Source organism: Bacillus rossius, chromosome 2 (genome assembly GCF_032445375.1).
Source record: "Bacillus rossius redtenbacheri isolate Brsri chromosome 2, Brsri_v3, whole genome shotgun sequence".
In the NCBI taxonomy this organism is placed as follows: domain Eukaryota; kingdom Metazoa; phylum Arthropoda; class Insecta; order Phasmatodea; family Bacillidae; genus Bacillus; species Bacillus rossius.
Genome location: NC_086331.1, coordinates 35008519 through 35036070, shown reverse-complemented (window position 1 = coordinate 35036070; position 27552 = coordinate 35008519). Strand labels below are relative to the sequence as shown.

Genomic DNA, 27552 nt, shown 5'->3' with positions numbered 1-27552 from the left:
AAAAGAAAATTATTTATCTTGGAGGGCAGGGTCTTGCAATGTTACAATGTTACAAAGCACAGTACTGGAAACTGTTTTTAAAAATTTACTGACAAAAAAAAAAGCTCAAGTCCTAACCTAAAAATAAATAAGTTACGTCTATTTTTACCCACGGCTAGGTTATATCAACTTTTTCCAATAAGTGCTGTAAAAAACACGACTCGCAGCTATATGAATATATCAAGAGTAGGTAGGCCTAACAAAATTTATTATCGTAACGTTCTGTTTATCTGCTTAAGAATGCACAAAACTGTTAAAATATTGTACGCTTTAGCACCTACCTGCAATATACTTGTGCATCCATTGACGAAGTTTCGGGTCATCCAGTTTTTCAATCGGGATGTTCGCTTCAATAAAAGCTTGAGTTGTTGACATAAAGAACTCATTCTTGTCAAATTTTGCTTTTTTTATTTGCCGTCAACAAGGCTGATTCCAGCGAAACTTGCCTTTTTGCACCGGATTGTTGACTTTCCTTGTTTTTGTTATGCGAGGCACTGTTTTTTATGTGTTTCAAGCACATGTCTTTTCGTTGCCACTCTATTCTAACGTTGCAGTACTTTCACATGAGAATTTTTAGCACTTTGTCAAAGACATAGAATCCTTCGCTTGCAAACTCCGCCGCCCTGTCAAATACTGTCACAACCATTTTAAAATCAAAGTTTTACAAAAAGAAACGGAGCAAAAACGTTTGATTACATCAACGCCATTTTAACAAACTGTGGCGGGTAGCGACTCTGGCGAGGCGATAGCGCGACACGAATACGACTTCTAGACTATCGAAAGTCATTAACAATCGATTATAATTGACTGCTGTTATCGAGTCATCAAAATACGGACGTTTAGCTATTTTCAGTGTGTTTTTTCTTAATTTTTTTTTCGTGATTTCTCTAAGGAAATGATAATTTCGCGTTTTTAAGTTTATGTATGTTAATTTCGTTAATATTTCGCAATTTCGCGCATCGCGAAAAACACCTGTCTCTACCTATGTACCATTATTTTTATTTCTTGTTAATCTTAAATTTGACTATGAAGTTTACTTTTTACCCGGGCCATACAAATTTTTTTTTTTAATTTTATCACTAAAAATTTAAACTAAAATTCATCAATCATAAATCCAGCATTATTAAATATATATTACCCAGAAAACACATTGTGACGTGTCTGATCGATCTGGCTAAACATTATCTGACGTGATCACAGTTCAAATTCCCTTACATGTAAATACTGGAGGTTGAAACAAAATTCTAAACTACAGTAAAACCTCCATTAACGAATATTCTATTTAACGAAAAACCCCATGCAATGAAATAAAATTTTGGTCCCGCCGAACCGCCATAAGATCAATGCTGTTTTAACCTCTAAATACCGAATTTTATTTGTTCCGAAATAGTGAAATTCCCTTTACAACAAACTGCCGCTTTTGAAAAATACGCAAAAATAAACATCTCCTACAAGACATCCTCTAATATTTTTGCATTCACTGCTTAAAAATACGTGCGTATAACCTTAAAATAATATGCACCATCGCGGAAGACAAAAAATAAACAAAGCATCATGGATAACACACGTCGTGTATACATACCACACTTTGTTCAAAATGGCGGGTACATTTAGCGCTAGTGGCGGAAACCTCTCGTACCATCGCTCTGGCAAGACGAACTAGAGTATTTTGCGTTTCTATGGTTAAAGATGCGCACAAGCAAATATTTTTAACTATGGTGTAGTACAATTTCCGTTTTTTCAGTTTTCACTGATGTTTATTTATTTCCGCACGTAGTTATGGAAATCATCACGTTTCTACTGTAAAATGAATTCTAATCCTAAAAAGTGGCGACAGATTGACGTTAAAAAAAAATTAGAAATTTTAAATGCAGTTGATGAAGGTGGAAAAAAAAGTAGCTAAACGTTTCGACATTCCGGCGTCTACACTTTTGACCATATTATCCAACCGGGAACAGATTTAAAACAACGCTTCCCTGGTAGGGACAAATCGAAAACGTGTGAAAGTATGTAAACATGATGACTTGGACAAGATACTTTTTGACTGGTTAATGGAGGCTAGGGTATCTAACATCAACGTCTCTGGGCCGATTTTTACAAGAAAAGGCATGCCAGGAAGCACTGGGGATGGGAATTGATAATTTCCAAGCATCAAATGGTTGGCCATTAAACAAGTGTATTCTATGTACTTTTTCATGTTTAATTCCTCAAATCGTATTAAACAGTCAGAAAGACAGTTCTAGCCATTTATGTGAAGCTTTATGATTTGAGATTTGTTAAATAGAGGTTTCACTGTACTAGGTTAACTTTTCCTCATGATTTTAGGATGTGACATTGTACAGAGGTGCACTGTTGTGAAGCCCTATGTGACTCCACATACTTACTTCCCCAACAACCCTCCTGGCCTCTTTTCTATTAATCACATGTACGATGAGTGACGTGCATAGAGCCAATTTCAAACAGCTCACCAACCACCCCTACCGAGGGGGAAGCACAATAGACTGTGCCAAACATTTCTAAATATTCTTAAGTCATCAATTGTAATATGTTTATCTTTTTCCTCTGGCTGCCGTGTTCTCTTAAGGAGACCTTTAATCAATTATATATTAACTTAATATCACAAAGACTGACATGAGTGTGCCCGTGGGGTAACAGAGGACAGCCGAAGCTTGATGTTTAAAATAACTATTATATTAAATACCAATTTGTTTAAAAAGTCACAGTGTATGAGGGTCTGTGTTATATTTTTCTAAGGGAATTTTTTTCGCCAGTGGCACAATTTCAAATACATTTAAAAACTTTTTCTAAGGTGCAAAGATACTGTGCACCATTGAGCGCAATGCTCATCCCAGTTCCTCCTCATAGTCACACGAGGTAGGTTGCCTTCTATACTCCAAGGACTTTTACTTTGTTTTCTTTACTGATAATCTTCATTCTTGTATGTGATTGTTCTAAAACTTTTTTTTGTTCATCCTTGGAGTGGCAAACTGCTTAGTTAGTTAAATAGTAATCGGTTTAACAGACTTTGGAAACCAGCCTTAAAGACTCTTTCCTGCCACTTGGGTGGCTTGGACCTAATGTAAATTGATTGCATTCCTCAGGGCCTTTTACCTTCTTAATTGTTATTTGTTTATGTCTTTATGTTTGTAAAAGTGCAACGTTAAATAAATAATTTCTGCTGAACCACTTGTCTGGTTGTTTGACCATGTGATAACTATCTCTGACAAGCGATGTGTGTGAGACACATTAAGAGTCCACGTATATTACTGATCAACAACATCCAACAATGTGCCCGACAATCAAAGTGGACCAAATCTTGCATGGTGTCACAGTAAGAGATTTTGAGTCAAATCATCACACTGGTGACATCATGCCTTGAGATAGAGTTTAGGTCCATATGCCCTCTCATGTGGTGACACCCATGGCATTAATACAGACATTTTATGAACATATCCCACAATGCATGTAAAGACCCTACAACAAAAATTGTCACTCTGATCATGGGACATAAGGGGAACCGTGCAGACCCCACTTCAGTTGGTGTGGCACCATTTGTTGTATTGAGGTCTGCGCAGTTCCCCTTATGTACAACAATCAGGGTGACGATAAGTGTTGTAAGCAGGGTTATTGCATTGTTGTTACGTAGTGGATGATGGGCTCCACTGTATGAGAGGGCATAAGACCCAACTGAGTTTTTACCTCTAGGCTGTGTCTCAAACCTTTATACAATACTATACCCAAATGAAATGACCTGGCTCAATCTTGACCGCCGATGACTCTGAACTGATAAGAAACTAATGATTTATGGGTAGAGACCTGAAACTGGCGGTTTTATTTTTGCCAAAAAGCTGTGTTATTTTTTTATCTGGATAATTAAATTAAATAGTTGTAAATGTATAGGCTTAATATTTGTTACGTAATTAATTTTCTTTGGCATAGCTTATAATTATCCTAATTTAAACACACTCTTTACATTTGCTTAAACCAAAAGTACATAACAATGAAAACATGAAATTTCCAGTTGTACATAAAAATTGCTCAGCACTGACAGTGAAACTTCCATACAGAATTTTTTTAGTCACTTGTTAGCTTAATGCATTGTTCAGTACATAACATAAGAAATTAAAGTACTGTTCATCATATTAAGAACCACAGAAAAAATTTCATTTCATTAATGAACACTATGTGTTAAAAATTCCCTTTTAAAAATTTTACACACACATTAGCTTAACATAACTGTTGCATAAAATTCTTTAAAAAAAAAAAAATTAATTGTCATATTCTCTTCTTTTAAGTTCTGCCGTCTATCTGAAACAACAATATTGTAGTGAGCGTGCCCGCGGGGTAGCAGAGAACAGCCGAAGCTTGATGTTAAAAAAAAAATTCCTATTATATTAAACACCAATTTGTTTAAGTAGTCACAGTGTACGAGGGTGTGTGTAATATTTTTCTAAGGGAAATTTTTTTGCCAGTGGCACAATTTCAAATACATTTAAAAACTTTTTCTAAGGTGCAAAGATACTGAGCACCATTGAGCGCAATGCTCATCCCAGTTCCTCCTCATAGTCACACGAGGTAGGTTGCCTTCTATAATCCAAGGACTTTTACTTTGTTCTCTTTACTGATAATCTTCATTCTGGTATGTGATTGTTCTAAAACTTTTTTTTTGTTCATCCTCGGAGTGGCAAACTGCTTAGTTAGTTAAATAGTAATCGATTTAACAGACTTTGGAAACCAGCCTTAAAGACTCTTTCCTGCCACTTGGGTGGCTTGGACCTAATGTAAATTGATTGCATTCCTCAGGGCCTTTTACCTCTCACTCTCAACATTATTTGTAGGCATCCTTATTGATTTAAGCACAGCTGAGCAAACTGTTGACAGTCAGTTGTCAGTGCAGTGAGAATTGTCACTACATCAACAACTTCACCAGCTCTGCACAGTGACTCTGCTGCATCTTTTAGAGACTGGTACCCTTTAAAAAGTTCAACATTGTCTATCATCTTCAGGTCAGCAATGGATTTTAGTTGTGTAACTATGTTTTCAGTATTGTTAAGCAGAATGTTCTTAGGGTTTAAAAGCTGGTTCAATGACCTGTAAACATGTGCACAAGGATCACTGTTCATGAGTGTCTGCAGTTTGTTCATGCACAGTGTTGTTGCTTTTTGACAGTTGTGCTTCACATGTGCAATGTCAGTGGTGTTCAAATTTTTGAGGACACTACTGTTTTCGAAAGTATTGGAAAATATACCCTTTGCTGCACAGTCCAAACCTTTTTGTATATTTTCCAGATCCCCATACAGAGTATGTGATGTAGGGTACTTAGAGCCTTCAAGTTTCGTTAGCAGATCCATTATTTCAGAAGCATGCTGCTGTACAAAAATACACTGTGCTAAAATTACGGATACTTCTTTGTCTGAAAGCATGATCAGATACTTAATTCCTGCATTGTTAGTTTCCTGAAAGTCACTATTTCTGAAAAAGTTAATAATTTCCAAAAAATATTCAGCCAGGTAGAACACTGCACGAAACCATGAATTCAAACGAGTATTGACTGGCATTGGAAACAGTTTATCTGGTTTTACAGTTTCTTCTTGCAAATATTGCAAATATTGGTGTTTCCTCTTGCGAGTGTTTAAAAAGGCAGACTTTACCTTCGCTACGACATTGTTTACCTCAACAAGTTCACATGACAACACATTTCCTACTAGGGCAACTTTGTGGGCCCAGCACTGAATTTGGAGTACGTGATCTCCATACAGAACTTGCAAGCTGTTGACACACTTTGTCATGTAGCGAGCTGAGTCTGTAACCAAGCCTCTGATGTTCTTGCATGAAATTTCATACTTATTTACACATTCTGAAATAACTTGTGCACATGTGGTCGCATACGCTTTTGCAAGAAAATTAACTGAAGCTGCTGCTACTACCTGAGGTTCGCCTACTGGTTCTTGGAGCACTAGAAAGAGTACCACAAAAACACATCTTCCCTGACTGTCTGTAGTCTCATCCGAATAGATAAAAATTAGTTTATCTTTAACAATTTCCATCACGTTTTCAAAGTGGTATTCAGCAAGTTTAGTAACATACTTTTCCCTCACTGTTTTGACACAAGGCATGTCTCCAGAACCTGCCACAAATTCATTTAGCCATGCCCTTACGTTAGGATCATCCAATTTTTGAAGAGGTATGTTAGCTTTAGCGAAGGCCTCTGTTGTCCTCAGTGCCAAATGTTCGACGTCTGCTTTTTTACGTTTAGTACTACCAAAGCACTCTGCAACAGAGCTCTGAATTTTTTTATCAGCACACCCGTCTTCATATTTTTTTCTTTTAGTTATGTGTTTTTCACTCTTAGTGTGCTTTATCACGGTGTCTTTTCTCTCAAATGTGACTTTACAATTACAAAATTTGCACCTTAACGTCACCGTATCGGGTGCGTATAGCCCGTCGCTATTGAAATCGTCGGCATGTTGCCGCGCACTTGCAGCATTTTTCGGCATATTTTTACACAAACTCAAGTTATTTTATTTTAATGTTCCCATGCAGCAGTAAAATACGATACATTAAACGAAAGAAGTGGCAACACTGCGATGTGAATGCTCCGCCTCTCTATGTTCCGCTCAGCGTTGCCAACCGTACGGTCCTGACCGTACATGTACGGCAATTTCACTGTGTGTACGGACGTACGGTGTTTATCTTATACTTCAGCTGGAATCGCGTTACAAACACATAGCATTGATCCTTACGGCAGACGTGCGCACAACTACCGGTTTTTTGTGAAAAAAAAGCTGATTCTTCCCAGCATGCAATCTTTTGTGGCGTCACAAATCGTTTATTCCCAAGGTTTATTCCATAACTGAATTGTGTAAGAACAAGATTTTATTACGTTTATTTCGTAATTCTATTTCATGGCAAAATTAAATCACGAAGTCATTATTGTGCAATAGTTTTATTAATATAATCTTAAAAAAAATTCATGTACGGACCTGGATCGGGAAATACGGTCCAAATGACATTTTCGTGCGGACATTTCTTGCTGAAGGTTTGGCAACGCTGGTTCCGCTTGCTCACAACTTGCCGCCTCCTTCCAGCCATTACATCAACAGTATCGCTCACGTATGATGTGGAGTTGTGGTTGCGTACATTATGTTTATTTTGTGTTGTGGTCACATTTTAGCAGCAATATATTTTGTTCTTCCATACATACATGTAAAGTATGTGATTTTCGAAACATAAACAGTAGCAGGCTACCGCTAAGGTTGGTTAGTTTTAGTTCTGACAATGGCGATGCCGGCGAACTCAAGATGAAACCAAGTTTGTTACCGTACATTTCTTAAAATTTCGCGTGTATACAAAAAACTAAACGAAATCGTATTATTTCGTGATTATCAATTAAATTTGCGTTATTTTTCACCTTCTCGCTGCAGCCTTAAGGAGGCAACAAACAAAATTATACAATTAATAAATTTGAATAAAACCCTGCTAAATGGGTCATGGCAGAAAGTAAAACCTGTTGTGAAATTTCGTGAACAAGGGATGGAAACGTAAAACACAACCAAATATACAAAAATAATTATACAATTTATTGTTTATAATCAATATGAAACTGCATTAACCTTTCACATTTATGATGCATTTAGAGGTACAAGTCATCGTATTCGAGACTACTATTCGACACATAATCATGACAAATATTCGCATAGTATTACAATAAATATAGAAGTTCATATATAATAATAATCCCGCTCGTGAGGACAATATCAAGCCATAGGCAACATATACAAATATATAGCAAGAGGTTAACGCCTAACGAGACCCCTGCATTATTATACAAAGCAAGCCAAAATTTAACATTTAATAAATTAACTCACTCAAAACAACACAATTTATGACACAGAATCGAGTGGGTCAAACTAACTGCTCCTTGCGAGGAGATTCAGGGTGCTCGTGCTCATGGTCTGTCCGATCCAATGGCCATAGCCAAGTGATAAAATAGAGCAACTATTTACGGCCAACAACAATGAATAAAACGTACATTCTTGTACAAGCAGGGCCAGTCAATCTAATCGATACTTAAGGCAACATTAAGAATGTGAATGTTAATTCTGGGGGTGTCGCGCCATGGTTCAGGTATCGCGCAGCAGTCGTACATCAAACAGAAAATTAACATCAAAGCAAACGAAACAGACACAGGAAACCAAAACCAAATTTTCTAAAAGTGGCGGCCGAAATAGGATTTAGAATATAAAACCCTAACCTTAGGAGAATTTAAGCTACCTAAACAACAAGAGCATGGCCACTTCACACTAATTTAAAGTTACGACTGCTTGAGCATACATACCAAAACCATGTCGCGACACCTCCGGACCGGAACAGACCCGAGGCCACAGGAGGCCCACCAATTTATAATCCCAGTGACGTCATGGTAATTGGCAAAGGGGAGGAAGGAAGGGGAAGGCGGCGGCAGTGTGGGAGGGGGAAAGGAACGGAGGCTGTCGGCGGCGTGCGGTTTGAAGTGGCATCCACTTCAACTCCCTCGCCCAAAACGTCCCTACCCGGAGCCCCGAAGAACAAGTTCAAAGACAATAACACCAGAGCTCAATATCATTATCGAAACAGAAAGCATCTCTTCAGCCGAATCTTCAATCTTCAATCAAACAACTCAGCACAGCCCCAAAATTCAAGTGTAATCACGAATATCTTCTGAACTGTTAACCATCCAACAGCTGCAGGTGGGCAAGATGCCCCAGGGAGTGTAAACCCGCAAACCCAGGGCGTCAATGAGTGGTGGGCGGGCCGGCAGGAGGCGAACAGGCTCCGGGCTGACGTAGCAGTGTCTCACGGGCAGGAGGCACACGATGGGAGTGAGTGTCTCCCACACGCGTCAGTGAGTGGTGGGCCGGCTGGCAGGATGCGAACGGGCTCTGGGCTGACGTAGCAGGCTCTCACGGGCAGGAGGCGAACGGGCAGGATCAAGCTGTCATCAGACGAAGGCACCGCACGCGACGCCTCAGGAGGGGATAATGGAAACGGAGGAATACGACCCAAATGACGTCACTGAAACAATATCAAACCCAAAACGCAACCACACAACGCACAAAAAAAAAAAAGCACTGTAAGAAAAATTATGCTACAAGCGAATCACAGGCAACAAAAGCCTGAAACACAACAAGGCATGTTAAGTCACATAATATTTGAGCTGTGAAACGTGGGCCTTACGGAAAGCAAATTTATTATCTGACTTGCGCAACAAGGCAGTATTGTCACTCAAAAATTTAATGATTGTATAAGGTCCAGCATAGGGCGGGATAAGCTTGGTGTTAACTTTATTCACCAAAGATGGTAACGTAAAACATTTACACAGCACTAAATCTCCAATTTTATACCTGTGAGCACTTCGGTCTTTATTGTAATTCTTTGATACAGCCTTCCTGGCGAGAAGCAAATTACTGGAAATCTCACTTAAAACTTTATCCAGCTCAGTCTCGTCCAGGCCGGAGGTCAGTGGAGGCAAACCCCATTGATTCAAGAGTGGATGAGTGAGTTCCCTACCTAAAAAAGATACGGATGGTGGGTGCCCAGAGGCCGAATGATATGCAGAGTTAAGCCCCACGTTGATAAAGTCCAAATCGGAGTCCCATAAGGTTTGGTCCGTGCGATAAAAAGATGTAAGAATACCTTTGATGACCTTGTTGACTCTTTCTGACTGGTTCCCTTGTGGAAAATAAGGCGAACTATAGATAGGTTTGATGGCCCACTCAAAACACATATCTTTGTATACTGTGCTCTGAAAATACCGAGCATTGTCGCTGACAAGCATAGCAGGTGGCCCAAACAATTTCCAAACCTGCTCTCGCAGTGCTTTAACTATGGATGACGATTTCATATTCTTAAGTGGTAAGAGGATAACAAATTTTATAAAAATGTCCAACACAACTAACAAACACACATTACCCTTTTTTGAGCAGGTAAGAGGCCCAAATATATCTATATGGAGAACATGCCACGGCGCTACAGGGGCATCTGCGCTATATAATCCTACCTTGGTGTTTTGAGGCGGCTTAGAAACCTGACAATCATGACACGCACGTACGTAGCTTCGCACATCATTACGCATTTCTGGCCACGCCAGATGGGCGGATATCCTACGGAAAGTCTTATCTATCCCTAAGTGCCCACCTATCAACGAAGAGTGTAAATATGCGAGCACCATAGGTCTCAATATAGAGGGAACGACCGCTTTCCGGGCTCTGCCTGTTTTTCCGGTAAAGTATACCACGCCCTGCTCCTCTACTTACGGCACACATTTTTTTGCTCTGAGGTCTTTGCGAATTTGGATGCATAAAGCATCTTGAAGTTGCTGATCCTTAAGATTTAAATACGATTCAGGAAACAATTTACAGGAAACGCCATATTCTATCTGATCCCCGGAATTAGGGCTGATAACCTCAAATTCTTCTGGGTTAAACATGCGAGATAATGTATCCGCAACAACATTCTCCTTACCACGGACATGGTGAATTTTAAAGTTGAAGCGTGATAACCTGAGGACCCATCGTCCGAGTTTACCTAGCTGCTGCGGGTGATTGCACAGCCAGCTTAAGGCCTGATTATCTGTAAATAAGTCGAAGTCACGACAATCTAAATACTGTTCGAATTTCTCCAGACCAAACAAACAAGCCAAGGCTTCTTTCTCGTACGTTCCAAGACAGCGCTCTGATGCGAGTAGGGTGCGGCTGGCGAAAGTGATTGGTCTTAAAACGCCATTTTCCATGTGTCCCAACACAGCGCCCAAGGCAATGGACGATGCATCAACTTGCAAAGCAAATCTTCGGTCGAAATCGGGCAACACAAGCACGGGGGGCTAGCCATGCATTTCTTCAGGGCAGTGAAAGCCCCCTCCTGGGCCTCACCCCAGACAAAGCGAGCATTCTTTTTGCATAAGGCATTGAGTGGAGCACAAATAGCTGCAAAATCCGAAATAAAACGTGAAAAATATCCTAACATTCCCAGAAATCTCTGTATGCCTTTCAAATTCTTAGGCCGTGGAAAGCTCAAAATGGGCAAAATCTTATCGGGGTCCATTATTAATTTGCTTTCAGAAATAATGAAGCCCAAAAATTTAACGTGATTATTTGCCAAGGTAATTTTGTTTGGGTTTACGGTCAGGTGAGCAGTCCTAAGGCGCTCCAGAACTTTATGTAAATGTGTGAGGTGGTCCTCGAATGACTGACTATAGACTATAATATCATCAATATAGTTGAAAACACATTGATATTTTAGATCGCCTAAAACGTGATCCAAAATGCGACTCATTGCCTGACTGCCGAAACTTACTCCCATAGGGATTCTATTAAATTGGAAGTGCCCCCAAGGGGTGGAAAAGGCTGTATATTTTCGGCAATCGGGATGAAGCAAACATTGATGAAAACTCTGGTTCAAATCTATGACTGAAAATATTTTGGCTTTGCCCAGATGCTGGAGGGCGCTCTCCACAGTTGGGAGAGGCCACACATTTTCAGTAGCTATTTTCGAATTCAAAGGTTTATAATTATGAACCAATCGCCATTCTGAAGAATCTTTCTTGGGTACAAGAAAGGTGGGCGTGCTCCAATCGGAATCAGAAGGCGTGATCACATCTGCCTGTAATAATTTATTAATGATCTGCCGCATAGCTTGAAGTTTAGGCGGTGAGACTTTATGATATTTACTTCGAACAGGTAGTTCATCTTTCAAATAAAATCGATAAGGCAAAATATCACATTTTCCTAATTTCGTGGTAACTACGTCCAGAAACGATTTGACTAGCTTAGCGATAGCCCTATCCATATCGTGATCCTGAGGCCTAGATGTTTTACATGTAGCAACAATAGGTTCACGCGACTCATGGGTAAGCATCACTTTAGATGAGGGTGCAAATCCAAACTTCAATTCATGGCGCGTTACGTCCAGAACGCAGCGTGTTCGTCCCAAAAAATCCAGTCCCAGAATCAAATTAAAAGATAAGTCGGGGACCACAATAAATTTCCAATCCCAGGAAAATTGATTAATCTTTATGTGCAAAATAACCGCTCTATTAGCGGACATCAAATTACCGTTAGCCACGCAAATATTCATCACAGAAACCCCAACGACACGCTTCGCAAGAAAAGGATGCTCAGAAATTAAATATTCTAAAAAAATTTCATTTATTAAAGATGTCGTAGCCCCTGTATCGATTAAGGCAGAAAATGTTTTGCCAAATACTAAGGTAGGCACAAAATGCAAAAAATTACGAGGTTGGGATTTCTTGAAAACCCGACGCAGACGACCCAACTTACGTCCCGTCAATGGGCGTTTCCCGGACAACTAGACCTATAATGTCCCGTTCCCTTGCACCGAAAACATTTACGATTTGAAATATCCGCACGTGGATTCGTGCATTCGGTGACAACGTGCCCAAACATGCAGCAGTTGGCGCACCTGCCACGCCTATTTGTTACGTCGGGCGCATTACCCGGCGCTGCGTTTATCGCTTGAGTGGGTGGCAGGCAAGGCGGCTCGCTTACACTGGCCGGCGCCCGCACGGCCCGGCGCGCTTCCGCTTGCGCGGTAGCAGACGCGACTGAAGCTGAGACAAACGTTTTTCCGGGTAAATGGTTATCAATCCAGCTGCCGGGTTTAAACCCCGGGCGTGTTATAGGAGCAAACTCCGCATGATACTTCTTAATTGCTAATAGGCGGCTTTCCACTTTGCTGCTCCACAAACGCAAACTATCCATAGTGGATGGCGGCGTAAGCATTGCGCAATGTTGCAGGGCAAGAGGTGATATATTACCTAGTACCAATTGTACAAATTCAGCCTCGGGGATTGCCAGATTTAAGGCGTCAGCGTACGAAGTCACGGAATTAATATACTGCATTAGTGACTCGTCAGGGCGCTGGAAACGAAACACGAATTCGCGTTTACAGGAGTCTAACACGCGGGCGGGGCAGACAGACTGTAGCAAACGTTTTTTGAAAGCGGCATAGTCCATCCCCTGTACGACAACCTGTGTTATCATATCAGCGTAGGGATCCTTACACTTCGTGAGAAGTGCCTTCAGAAACTCGCATTCGCTAACCAAAGACAATTTATGAATTCTGTTAGAATCTATGATGAAATTCAACACCGACTTAGGGTCAGTGCCCTCTAAACAGGGCAGTGATTTTAACGTGTTAAAAAAAAGTTTAGCATTAAATGAATTGGTGGGAAGTTGACTCACTCCAGAGGGTGTTTGCCGCAGCTGAGGCTCCGGGGTGGACACTGACTCGCACGAGTCTCTAATGGCCCGGACAAGCTTAGCCCGGAGCTCCGCCACAGTTTCCGTCAACTCGTACTCAATATTATTCTCTTGAAGATATTCTAGCAGCTCAGTTCTCCTGAATTTATAAACCTAGGAGGTGGCCGAGGTGCTCATGGTATCCATGAAAAAAAAGAACAAACACAGCAATCACAATCTGCCTAAAGCAGAGTAGCGCAGAGTTGCAGCCTTAAGGAGGCAACAAACAAAATTATACAATTAATAAATTTGAATAAAACCCAGCTAAATGGGTCATGGCAGAAAGTAAAACCTGTTGTGAAATTTCGTGAACAAGGGATGGAAACGTAAAACACAACCAAATATACAAAAATAATTATAAAATTTATTGTTTATAATCAATATGAAACTGCATTAACCTTTCACATTTATGATGCATTTAGAGGTACAAGTCATCGTATTCGAGACTACTATTCGACACATAATCATGACAAATATTCGCATAGTATTACAATAAATATAGAAGTTCATATATAATAATAATCCCGCTCATGAGGACAATATCAAGCCATAGGCAACATATACAAATATATAGCAAGAGGTTAACGCCTAACGAGACCCCTTCATTATTATACAAAGCAAGCCAAAATTTAACATTTAATAAATTAACTCACTCAAAACAACACAATTTATGACACAGAATCGAGTGGGTCAAACTAACTGCTCCTTGCGAGGAGATTCAGGGTGCTCGTGCTCATGGTCTGTCCGATCCAATGGTCATAGCCAAGTGATAAAATAGAGCAACTATTTACGGCCAACAACAATGAATAAAACGTACATTCTTGTACAAGCAGGGCCAGTCAATCTAATCGATACTTAAGGCAACAATAAGAATGTGAATGTTAATTCTGGGGGTGTCGCGCCATGGTTCGGGTATCGCGCAGCAGTCGTACATCAAACAGAAAATTAACATCAAAGCAAACGAAGCAGACACAGGAAAACAAAACCAAATTTTCTAAAAGTGGCGGCCGAAATAGGATTTAGAATATAAAACCCTAACCTCAGGAGAATTTAGCTACCTAAACAACAAGAGCATGGCCACTTCACACTAATTTAAAGTTACGACTGCTTGAGCATACATACCAAAACCATGTCGCGACACCTCCGGACCGGAACAGACCCGAGGCCACAGGGGGCCCACCAATTTATAATCCCAGTGACGTCATGGTAATCGGCAAAGGGGAGGAAGGAAGGGGAAGGCGGCGGCAGTGTGGGAGGGGGAAAGGAACGGAGGCTGTCGGCGACGCGCGGTTTGAAGTGGCATCCACTCTATATTTATGAGCTCTCTCACATGTTTAGTCCCTGATAAGCTCTCGCGATGTTGTCTAGGGTGTTCGATTTTGTAAGGCAAAAAATAAAATGGGTAATTTTTGTAGACTTTGCTTATGCCCCGAGTCTTAGTGATGTAAAAGATATATATGCCAAATTTCAAGAAGATTGGATGATATTTAGAGGTTGCACACTTTGATCAGTTTTGTAAAAGTATGCAAAAATACTATTTTTCAATGTTGGTAACTTTTATTGGGAAAACTAAAAATCACAAACTTAAAATAATATTAAAAATAGACACTAAGATTAATAGGTAATAGGATATGCAAAACATGTATTGTATTAATCAACTGTGAACGATGCAATCCCTTCTTTTGTTCGCAAGGTGAAGACTTTTCTGTGATGCTCGACTACCCTTGACAAGAATTGTTTTTGTGGTTCGTCCCAGACTGATTCGTTAAACTTTTTTATCAGAGAAATTTCCCTGTCTGCGGTATCATTGACCACCTGAAGAGCATTCACATGGCTTCTAAAAGAATCACTAGTATTGTCATTTCGTGAATTCTAAAGAATGCAAAGAATGTCTTTGTTTGTTAGTAACGAAATGGTGCAGGTCTTTTCCTTTAAAAACTATGTTTTACCCTCTAATCGTTAATTTCCTTTTTCTTTGCAGGTTTTGTTTCTAAATTTTTAGTCATATTTTCCTTATCAGCCTGAGTAATACGTTCGTCCAAGAAAGCCAATCCTATGTTCGTTTCTAACAGATACCAAAGGTGTCTAACAAAAATGAGAGCACTTTTTTTTATGTCTGCTACAACATGTTTCATTCCTTTCAATTCTTGTTGAGGAATATTGAACTATTTAGTGAAGATGAAAATTTTAAGTGCATATATTGCCTTTTCCATGCACCATGCTTCGTGCAGAGCCCTGGAATCCTGAAACTGAAATCATTTTTATACCAACCTCCTAGGTATAGAAGTGAGAGTTGTAATACTCATTGTAGTCTTCTCTTGGATGACTTCCATCTTTTAGGACATTTTGGTTGTAGTTAACCATTTACACTTGTTCTTTTAGAAAGCCTTGAACTGGACTTTCTTTTTCCAGCATTGTCGTAAATGACTTCTTATCAAGTGTAACCCACAGACTTTGAAACTTCCGAAAAATCTTGATGTCAGGACCAGGGCCGCAACTAGAGTCTCTGGCACCCGGGGCATGAATGGATTCATTCATTTCCCCCCCCCCCCCCCCCCCCCCCCTCTTTTTTGCACATACCACACCAATAAAGCGGGGGGTCCGGGGGCCCTCCCACGGAAAAATGGTGCTATGTGGAGACGTTATATTGTAAATCAGATTAGACAATCCTGGCATACAAGTTAAAAAACTTTTTACCAGTTACCAGTTGTAGTAGGAAGGAATTACAATGCAAGCGATTTCGGCGCCCCCACAGCTTTGCGCCCGGGGCATATGCCCCGCTCGCTCCCCCCTAGTTGCGGCCCTGGTCAGGACCACTTGAGGATATGCCATAACACTCCTCAAAACTACTTTCACTATTAGTTTATGAGCATGATGACGGCAAGCTAACCACAACAATTTTCATCCGAATTTCCTTTCAATTTTGGTACATCCCCCTTGGATCAGGCGTGTATTAGATGATGTAGTATCAAAAGATATACCGATGATACGATGATATTTACATCAGCCATCTGCTCACCAGTGCCTTTCAGAGCGACAGATACGCCAAGCAAATGCTCAAATTCTTTGCCAGTCACTAAAAATGCAACTCTTTCTTCCAAAGTTTTGACACGCCAATGGGCAGCTGAGGATTTTCAAAGAGTAACTCTTCGATTTTCTTTGCCATTTTACTTATATTGATCTCGCCCGAGCTTGGTAATCGGTAGCTGGAGAAAGGTAAATTTTCTAAACATTGTAGCCAAGGCTTTTTGCAGTTGCTATAAATGAAGTACATTTGCTTTTCGAATAGAGAGCTGTTCTCGACCCCAAGTAGACATGAATGTCTGATCAAGAAGTTTTAATATAGGACTTGAACGTAATTTTTTTCGTTTTTGGAGGTGAAAACTCTGCTTCTTCATCACTATGTGCTGGTAATGATGGAGATAAGTAATTCAGTATAACTGTCTTACTTATTTCAGTGATAGCTATGTAATGTTTATTCTTATATGAATCTTTTTTGTTCTTTTGTACACTTAGTTCTTATTTTGGAAGCAAAAACCTTGTTTACTCCACTCATTAACTTAATCATATGACCTTTTCATTTAGATTTTAAAAATTCTTTATCTTCTTGCGTTACACTATTCATGTCCATCACATTTTGCCGGAAAATGTCAAATAACTCGACGAGATCACCTTTCCGAATCTGTAGTTTCACATTTGGTATTATTTGTACAGCTTCTGTATACCAACCAGCACGGATATTCTCCTCCATCATAACAAGGGTATTTACTTTCCTTCACACTTCCTATAGTTTAGTACTGGTAGATTTAGCAGCATCTGAAAGTGTTTCTTTTATTTCCTTTTGATGATAAATAAAAACTAAAAGTATTTGTTCCTTTGAAGGGAGCCGAGCTCCTAAAAACTCACTACTAGGTATCTTTTCTAGCAGTCAAATTCCTCTTTTGGTTCCCATTTTAAAGTTCAATTACCTGCAAAAGATTAAAGAAATATATGAGAAGCCATTAGTACAAAGCACTTCAATGTTGTAAATTTCGCTAGTTTGAGATAAAGGTGACCAATGTGTGTAACCCCTAAATATTATCCAATTTTCTTGAAATTTGATATATACATATTTTACATCATGAGACTCGGAATGTAAGCAAAGTCATATGAAAATTATATCTTTGGAAAAATGATACAGTCAAACCTCTATCTATCGAACTCGCATGTATCGATTGTCCGTGTTTATCGTATACTTTCTACGGTCCCGGCAATATTGCCATACAACTAAGGTTAAAAAAGTCCGCTTGTACCAATGTTGGAATTATCGTTTTGTCCGCATTGATCGTACAAAATATGTGGTCCCGTCACTATAAATTATAATAGATGATCGTTTAACCATAAAGATTTTGCAGAAATAACAATTTCTTAGAAAGAAACCGTCATAAAAACAGTAACGATAGTATACAGTAGTAAAAATCACCTTAAATCTGCAGCCAAGTAATGGAGCACGTAAATATGAAGAAAAGACAAATGAACAACACCTTACGAAGAAATATGGATGATGTACCATAACTACAGTACAAACCCAATTGTTATCCTAAGATAATTACCATAAAAAGAACTAAAGATTCTTTGTCGATACCATAATTACTACAGAAGCACGATAGCTACCACATTTGCACTACAGTTACCGTAACAACCGAGAAGTATATTTACCGTGACGGTAATGTATTTATTTATGACATATTAAAATTAAAGAACATTATTGAAAAAAAGGATGTTAAATTTTTATATGTACGTTTGGCACATGTTGCGAAGAAATAATGCGATCTGAAAGAATGCAGTACTACTACGAAAAGTGAAAAGGATACTTGTGGATTTTTAGGTTATGGCAGTCTCTCGTTTTTCAGTAATATCGGCCGAAAATTAACAAGCGTATCGGAAGTCGGCAGAAATGCCGATTCAACTAAATATTGGCAAAATCGGCTTCTTCAGTACAGCTCTACATTTGATGACATGAGTAAACATATTTCAGACTTCAGGATATTGAAAAAGACTTTAATTGCCATGTAGATTTATTGTGTGTATGTTTTTTTTTTTTTGGAAGTGTAAATTGAATTAAGTAAAAAATACTTTCATTTGTATTTATTTTTCAACTGATTTAACTTTAAAGACAAGTAACTGATATATTTCTGACACTAATTTTGAGGTTGGAATATTATTTTTTTTTAAAATTCTTAGAGTGAAGTCCACATCTATTGAATGTCCGCATCTACTGAATTTTTTTGTTGGTCCCCTGAAAAACGATAGATAGAGGTTTGACTGTATACCCTAATGTGGTCACATAACAAAAACTCATAGAATAAAAATTATTGACATTTATCAATACATGCTGCTACACGTCCACTTATATAAAAGACAATCGCTGAACAGCCCTATGCACGCTAGCAATTCAATGAGGCGACCGGACCACACCACGAGGTTGCTATGGACGGCAAGCAGCAGAGCAAGAGCAGAGGTATGTCTACTTCTGCTCTCGCTAGTGAGTGGAAGATGAATGGAAAGAGGATGGCGGCTGTTGGCACCAGATGTACTCTTGGTGCTAGGGTCGTGACGGTTATGAATCACTTAAGTTAAACAATCATTGAAACACTAATCATCACAAAATTAATTACTCAAATGATTGTCAAAAATGATGTCTTGTAGTAACGTAAGACTGGGTCCCAGGAAGTGATTTCAGCTTGGGAACTTTCATGGTTACCCTGGGCTGATGTGCCAATACTTATGGTCGGAGAATTTTTCATTTAATTTGCCAAAGAAGGTTAAAGTTATGGTACAGCACAGACAAATGTGCACTAAATTGTTCGCGTTGCATATAGTTCATGACACTGCAATATGTCATATACCAAAACAGTGCAAGTTTACAACAAAAACAAAAATATGTTAGGATCTCTAAAGAACATATTAACTATAATATGAAATCATTTTACTGACCAATAGATGTTATTTTTGTTTAAAATATTGCACAAATCAAATTCATTATTTTTTTCCATTAAATAACGTGGCTTATGACATTTTGAATCAAAATAATTGAAGTAGTAGGTGGCTTACGACTAGTTACATATAATTATTAGAGACCCGTGAATTTCGCGGATTCATTTCGTGTTATGCTAAAATTCAAATAATTATACCTTAGTGCTGCTTCTGTCATTGGTTCTCTGTTAATCTGGAGGACTGAGGGCCAATTAGAAACCCTCACTCATAGAAATGTCGAATCACAGGCCACCCAGTCGAGACGACTCACAAGTCAACAGCCAATGAACAGTTGGCATTTGCCCGAGTGTGTAGAGAATATTGGAGTCTATCCTGGAGGTCATTGAATTCGCGAAATTCACGGGTCTCTAATAATTATTTATTTCAAAATTTGGTCATTAGAGTACACTAGTAGGAGACTTAGTTCAGTGCTATCAAAGGTACAGGAATTAAAAAGCAGGTTACAGTGAACATACAAAATTTGTTTCATTGTCTACAGCAATAGTAATAACACAACATGTTTGTCATTAGAATACCTTAAATGATATAGAAGTTTTGTAAAAATAAATTGTTAATCCATTATTAGACATAGACCTGTAATTCAATATTGAAAATTACTTATAACTACAGTAGCAGACTATTAGTTTATTAGGCCAACAGATCAGGTCTACACTGGGCCTACTTTTCAGTCAATCACTGTAATGATTATTCATGAGGGAGTGAATCGTAAAAGGCATGGTAGTCTCTGGGAAGAACAGGCTTTAACTGCTGCAAATGACTATACTTCTGTGATGAAATTTTTCTTGGCTCTGTATGCATTGAAGGCCACTGAACTGGAGATGTTATTACTTTACACCGTTGTGGCAGTACTTGCAAGTCTTCATGAAAATTAATTTTAAACTCAATACATCCATCTGGACTGTATCTAAGGCATCTGATATCCGTTACTTTTCTCTGTTCAGGTCTCAAGCTATGCAATCTGCAAAAACAAAAAAGTGCACATAGTCACTAATGTAAGTTAGTACTAAAAAGTTCTTAAAAATTGCTAAATTACTAATATTTACCTTTGCAAGGATTTCGCAGAATAGTCAGTGAAAGCATCAAAGTCCATCCATTTGGCTTCATATGGAAAGGGTTTCTTTCTTGCTTGTTTTGTGATGGTGACATAGTTGCTGGGTAGATGGATTGGTCTTTTCTTCAACTTCCGTTCTATTGTACTGTGGACGGAGTCACACTCCATCTGTGTGTGACTTCTTTCAAGAAATTTTTGTATGATTGTCTGCCCACTTTTGATGGCATGGTCTAGCAAAGCATTTCCTAAAATAAAGTTTCTGTTTTGATAATTGCAGCCATCACTGTATATAATCATTTGTTTTTCATTTGCACAGTGACATTTCAGATAGTCTATAATTAGGATTGCAAATGTGGATGCAGACAAATCAGTATCAACTTCACTGAACCAATAGCATGTGTAGTGATTTGACGTTATGTTGTAAACTGTGAAGTTATGACACGTTAATTTGGTTTTGTAATAGAAAGCACTGGCCTGAATACATGGTGCAACCTTTACTGCTTGTAAATCCATAATGAGTACAGAATATTGCTGTTGTGCAGAAATTTCCTTATCATCTTCCTTTTCTTTACGTGCTCTATCCTTTCTGTTCTGGTGCTGAATCCAATCTTCTTCAGAAATGTTACCTACTTCATGTTTAGCACACACGTCACATTGATCTTTTTGAAGTGTATACAAGGACAAGTTCAATTCGTGAAACACTGATGAAAATTTGATTCTGCTTACTGGTTTTCCATTATAATTTTGTATTTTCTCACAATACAAATTATATAGCTGGGTCAAAGAATCTATGTTTTGCTCGAGAAACAGCTTGGATGTATTTATCCTGCCATAATGAGAAGGCAGTTTCGGTAAACTGTTGAAGAACTGATGCAAATGGACGAGTTGCTCTCTTTGAAATGTATGTCTGGCACTTTTTCTATTATTCAAGGAGACTTCATCTGAAGCACACATTCCTGCAGAACATTTGCCCACCCATTCTCTCACAGAACGCTCTCATAATGCTAGTGTAGAGAGGAACATCTTCTTGCAAATAGGATACTTAGACCCATCTTTTAATGTCAAGTAATAAATGAAGGTAACACTTCTATGTGATTCATTAGATGTGTACCGCCGCTTAGGTACTATCTTCTTGACATTATTGGCAACATATACTCTTTTCTGCTGCTCCCATGACAACATCGACCAAAACTGCTTAAATAAATAATTTTGTTCCTCTTCTGAAATATCAGGGCATTTTCGCTCTCCATATTTCTTGCATGATTCAGACTCACATCTCTCTCCTAGCTTTCTTTCATTTCTGGGTTTATCCTGTACAATTTTATTCTGTTTTTTTCTGTACCCTATGTATTTTTTCCCTTCCATTCGCAACTTTTTATTTATATTTCTCTTCCAGTTTTTCCTGTGGCCTCTTTTCTGTTTGTAAGAAGTGTCACCAGGAGAAGGAGACGATTCAGAATTAGTTGGCATATTGGCACCATCGAATTGTTCTGCATTGACAGAATTGTTACTGTTTTTAGATGAACTTTATGCTTTCATTTGTTCAGGATCAGTAACAAATATTTCGTTCATTTCATGCATATTAGTAGAAACAAGAAATGGAATGTCTGTAGTGACAGAGTTAGTCTTGTCAGATGAACTTGGTTCTTTCATTTTAAGCACACTATTTGAATCAAGAACTGGAATGTCAGTCACTTGAATTAAATCAAGCAGCTCAGTATCATCTGGTTCTAGCATATAAATATTACCTTCAGGATGAGATAGTATATTAATGTTACTGTTATTGTCAGTTGTCCTGTTAGCCCAGGAATTTAAGGTTGTTACCTCGAAAAAAAATTAGGTAAATCTGAAAATTTGGTCATTGATACTAAACACCTTGCAGAACATCATACTGAAATTCCCCTATTTTTCCATGTCGACGACATAATTTTTTCGTGCAATAATGTCGTAAGTCCCCCTAAATGACACAAGGACGCAAATGTACATCCGAAAACTATTTGCATCAACTGACATCCACGGGGATCGATTTAAATTAACCACTGGACCACACAAATGCTATATATAAGCAGACACAGTAATAAAATATACTTGAAGTAAAAATATTATAGATCGAACTTGGACAATTCTCCGAAAATCATGGAATTTATGGAAAAAAACTATCCATAGGTTAAAAAGTACCGCAAATAACAAAAAATAAGTTGCACAAAATCAATTCCTTAAGATTTGAGCTTTTTAACGGTGTATTTCATACTCCTCTGTGACAAACAGTTACCGAGATACGTGGCTCAAGTACCAACGTGCACCATCAGATATGACTTTGACGGAAGGCGGGATGACATTTTCACCCGTCAATATTTTGCTTTTGGTGCTTCTAACGAGCCATTGCTCTAGTAAGATATTAACAGCTTTGTTATACTGTGTAAGTAATTTTACATATGATTTAATTATTTACTACATTTATGATATTAAAATTATGCTCCTGCTTCTCAAAAAAAATCTCGTATGATGTTATACTCTGTGTAATCATTTTTAATTCAGGTTTTTCTTTGTAATGTCATGCACTATAACAAATTCTTTATTGGCATCATAAGAAATCTCAAATAACGAGAAACAATAACACAGAAACATAGTTTTTGTTCACATACCTCAGCTAACTACATATGATCTGGGTCGTCATTGATGTCTTCAGCTACATTCCAACAACTTCTACCTAAAAGCGTGTGCAAATCATAGAGCACGGAAGGCCAGCAATACGGCAGGAGCACTTTGATCCACACTCAGATCTACATGCACATGAGATGAGATATAGAAGTTCATCGGGAGCTGGTGGTAAGTCACTGGTAATCGGAAGAAGTGTTTGTTGAACCTCACGCTAGCCCCCGTTGGTTGGTGTTAAAGTATTACCCAGCCAATCCTGGACCTATAATGCAGGGTCAAAATATGATCAGTTGATAAGGATTGCCAATAAAATTTTCTGTACACACAGAACCTTATAACGTGAGTTGTCGTACCTGCAAGTAAGTCCTGCGCGAGTGTTGTAAGGCTGCGGACCTTGTTGGAGGAAGGTTCGCCAGCTCGAAGGTAGCAGTCACAGCTTTTCGGGCCACAGTTCGAGCATACAGATGTCCACGAAGTTCATTCAAGGTGGAGAATTTCTCTGTAGTGAACATGTGGATAATGAATTTCTCGCCAGCAGCAGTGATTTCTTCTGCAGTAGCAGATGTGTTGCTAAATATGGGAGCAATGTTCTGGAGGGAACATTGTCCTGGAACCTTTTTGACTTCATCACTTATTGTTTAGTGAAAATGTAATAGAACACTGGGGTTACAACATTTTGTTTTTCATCAAAATATAACAGCAAAAGTTTCTTGAGGGATATGACATTTTTGTAGAAGGTGCAGATGTAAATCACGAGTCTGACAATGTCTAAAATTCAATTTGGTTGGAATTGAGGGTTACGACATATTGCAGTGTCATGAACGATATGCTTATTTTTTTTTTTTTTTTTGTAACCTGCTGAGCGACACGCCACTTGCTGGCTCACCTGCCAAGCGACAACTGGCAATGCGCAGCAAAACTACTCTACAGGACAAATCCTTTTATAGCATTCTGGAAAGTTTCAGTGCCAGATATCACCTGTACTTCCTCTCAAACAGAAAATGTTGTATGAACAATGTTCCTTTATGCAAACAGCAGTCAAGAAAAATTTAAAAAAAAAAATCAATATATAAAAATTGTATTATAATTTTATTATAATTTTTAAAAAATAAACCATCACTTTCTTGTTAGATTCACAAAAAAAAAAATATTCTTATCACAAATATCAATATGAAAAAAATTACATTTACAGTTTACCTGTCAAAACAATATTACTGGCATTCAGCTAAAAGCATCTCATAACCTTTACCCCTCTCCAGATAAAAGGACTGGTTAAAATTTCCAGTGCCTAAATCAAAATATTTACTCTACATCCTAAATACACTTACAATGATGTTGTTTTGTAAATATTTTTACAGATGTATGACAACTTTTATGTATGCATTCCATACATTCACCAAACCTGATACAAAACACCTTGACTATGGAGAAGTTTTGGAAATTTGCCATACCCTTGTTGTAGGAATAAAAATCTTATTTAGGGCAAAAATGTTAACTCGTGTGAACCTAAACGAAATATTTAAAAATATATTTCCTTTTAACTGTAAACTTGGACTAAATTGAAAAATAACCAAGAACAACTGCAGAGTGAAATAGTAATGGAAAAGGTTAGTTAGCCATTACTGTGTAATAGTTAGAACAGCAAAGAAAATTATTGTGTGAATACTACATGTTAGTGTAATCTGTTGCTTTAACATTTATAAAACACTGGGGTATCCTTTCTTTACAAAAATGTCTCTTCTCGTTTGTTTCCAACACTTAAAAATTATTTCTAACTGCTTAAAACCTGTATTTTGTGAAAATTTGCTAAATAGGTTATGACATAGCATAACTCCTGCCCTATGTTAATATTTTAATTAATTTAAATAGTATTTTTTCTTCATTATTAATTTATACTCATTTTTCTTTTATTATGCATAGACATTTAAAGTACATATTTTGTTTGTGCTTTAATATTATTATTTGGGTTAGGTTCTACATGAAGCTGAATGTAATATTTTTGTATTATTAATCTTTCACTCTAATTTGTTTAGTCATTTAAAATTATATTTATTAATTACATTTCTACAATTATAAAACACACTATGGGCAATAGACTGACGTTCTAAAACATTCTAGAAGATCAATAAAGAAAGGATGATGGGCACGACACTGTCGCCAGCAAGTTATTTTTCATGGCTCGCATTAGTGCGTTGGAAAAACTCAGCACGTGGGCGCATGACTGCACAGCAATAGACTGGAACTTTCACTGGGCGCTACCTCGCCAGCCAATCAGGGCGAGTCATGCGGTAGTATGAAGTACCCTTCCAGATTTTCATGGAATTAAATTTGTAAGCACAAATTCCCTGTATGGTCAGGTACTGAATACTGTATTGTGATTGGTCAGTTGGCTCACGGGGTTGCCTCCCTTTGTTTCTAACTTTGTAAGGAAGGTAACTGTGTGGTGCAAGGCAGTTGTTGCTCAATGGTCTCCACTTGCGGTTGCGTTGTCGGCAACTCATGAACTCTTGAAGAGAATGTACTAAGTCATACCTGGTTAAGTGAATTCAACCCAAGGACTTAATTATTTTTTTAATATCGAGAGACAGGAAACTCTGAAGTCCAACTGGAACTATGTTGTTTTGTATTGTAATTTTTTTTTTATCAGAAAGTAATCCGACCAGCATAAAAAGGTTTCCAATTAATGAACTTTGATCAGAGCTGTGGTTGGTACTGTGTGTAAGTTTAAGTTGTTTTTTTTTGAGAAAGTAATAAACAAATGAAGCTTGAAAATGATTTTTATTTCAAAATAAAAACTTTACCAAATAACTCACTTTGGTTAAAAGACATAACTTAAAAATAATCTTTTAAGTTACTACATACAACAATTTTTTCAAAGTCTCTTGTTATTTTTCTGGGTTGTTTTGCCAGGCCAACCTGGAATGTAACAAGGTGACTGTTTTTTGTTGTATGTTTTGGTTTCAGTTCAGTCCAATCTTGTGTTTGGTGTAAATTTTTGCTTCAGATTCTAAATTTTGTCAGCTGGTCTGGATTGTCTCTGTTTACTTGTGTTTCAGTCTGAGAATGTTTTGGGTAACTTTCAATCTCAAGCATTCTCCATGGGCATGATCTTCATGTTGTTACAATCATGTTGCAAGATGAGGGTCGATGGTTCAGTTCCATATCCTAGTGTGACTCATATATATTTATTTATGAGCAAAAATTTTATATCAAGTGGTACATAGCCTACTGCTTTTTGGCATTCCCATGTTCATAAACTTATGAGTGAATGATCAAGTGATATAAAACCATGCAAATTTTTTAAATTTATTTTATTTATAAAACTGGGCTGTTTGCAATATTTACCTAAAATAATTATTAGTAACTCATTTTGAACCAGATTTGTAAGTAAAACATCTCAAATTGTTTTTTTTTTATATGCTTTGTAGGTCACCAGAAAATGAACGAGTTGTTTGGAAATTGACTGAGCTTTCGCAGTACACTGAAAACCATGGTGTTGGGTCTCTGCGTGCACGAGTTGAAGTGCTTTTGGGGCCTAGTTCTCAAGGCACCGTTGCTGTTCAGTTCAATTGTGAAGGTACAACTCTTTCCGGAGTGGAGTTTGAGCTTATTGGACAAGGTTACAGGATTTCTCTTGCCAAGCGCAGATTTGTCTCAGGTATGCACATTTGTAATATTTATTTTTTGAAGTTTGTAATTTTAATGTGTAGTTTTCAGTAATTAGCTTTTTTTTTTCAAAAATGTTTTTTAATAAACTAATGCAATGGAAAAAAAAATACAAATCATATATGCTGGAAAAAACTTCCAAAGTTTTAATTTTTTGCTAATTTGTGACCTGCTCTGACAGAACTGCAAAATACTTTATTTTTATTTCTTCTTTTAAGGTAAGATGTCCCCACAGTCTAGATGAAAAGACATATGTAATTTGAACTCATTAGGGTAGATGGTTTTCTGGAAAGATTGATGACATTTGTTGTCTAGTAGATAGAAGCAAAATATATTTATCTAGTTAGTTGTATGGTGTTTAAGACACCCATTGAAAAAAAAAAATGCATATACACAAAATATTTATTAAAAATTCATATTCTTTTAGTATTTATTTTGCAAATGAAAATTATTTCTTGTGTATGTGTGTATATAAAACTTGACAGAAATAGTGTTTTTAATGAAGAACCTCTTGAATAACTACATTGCTTGTGAATTGTCTCATTCAATAATATTTAATTAATTATAACGATATACTCACATAATCAAAATTGATTTTCAAAAATAAATTGAATATTTGCTAACTTTGTGAAATTAATTAACAAAAGTCGAAAAGTAAAAGAATGATTAAAAACACTCAAATTTAAAAAAACAAAAATGTGTGTCGAGTCCAGCAAGTGAAGCTTCTTGCTTTTTAGGTATACAGAGCTGCCAACCATTACAGATTTTCCATAATTGTTACGGATTTAACACCGAATTACAGAA

General features: G+C 37.7%; 2 protein-coding genes across 7 annotated transcripts in view; one reads left to right on the top strand and one right to left on the bottom strand.

Moving 5' to 3' along the window:
• The window catches only part of LOC134529232 (F-BAR domain only protein 2-like), a 220632-nt gene that overhangs the window by 174083 nt on the left and 18997 nt on the right, over positions 1–27552 (top strand). For all 6 annotated transcript variants that reach the window (XM_063363115.1, XM_063363113.1, XM_063363116.1 and 3 more), the window contains one exon: positions 26511–26740. In XM_063363115.1, coding sequence (XP_063219185.1) covers positions 26511–26740 — 230 coding nt within the window. The remainder of the gene's footprint in view (positions 1–26510; positions 26741–27552) is intronic.
• LOC134529234 (uncharacterized) lies at positions 16924–26584 on the bottom strand. Its single transcript, XM_063363120.1, has 2 exons — positions 20417–26584; positions 16924–20331 (listed from the first exon to the last, which is right to left on the bottom strand). Exons 1-2 carry the CDS (start codon positions 21376–21378, stop codon positions 20058–20060), a joined length of 1236 nt encoding a protein of 411 aa, XP_063219190.1. The 5' UTR covers positions 21379–26584; the 3' UTR covers positions 16924–20057.

Coding starts and splice junctions, on each gene's coding strand:
- LOC134529234 (XM_063363120.1), bottom strand. CDS start 21,378: ATGTGTGCTTCAGATGAAGTCTCCTTGAATAATAGAAAAAGTGCCAGA. Junction 20,332..20,416: donor TCTGCGAAATCCTTGCAAAG/GTAAATATTAGT, acceptor TTGTTTTTGCAG/ATTGCATAGCTTGAGACCTG.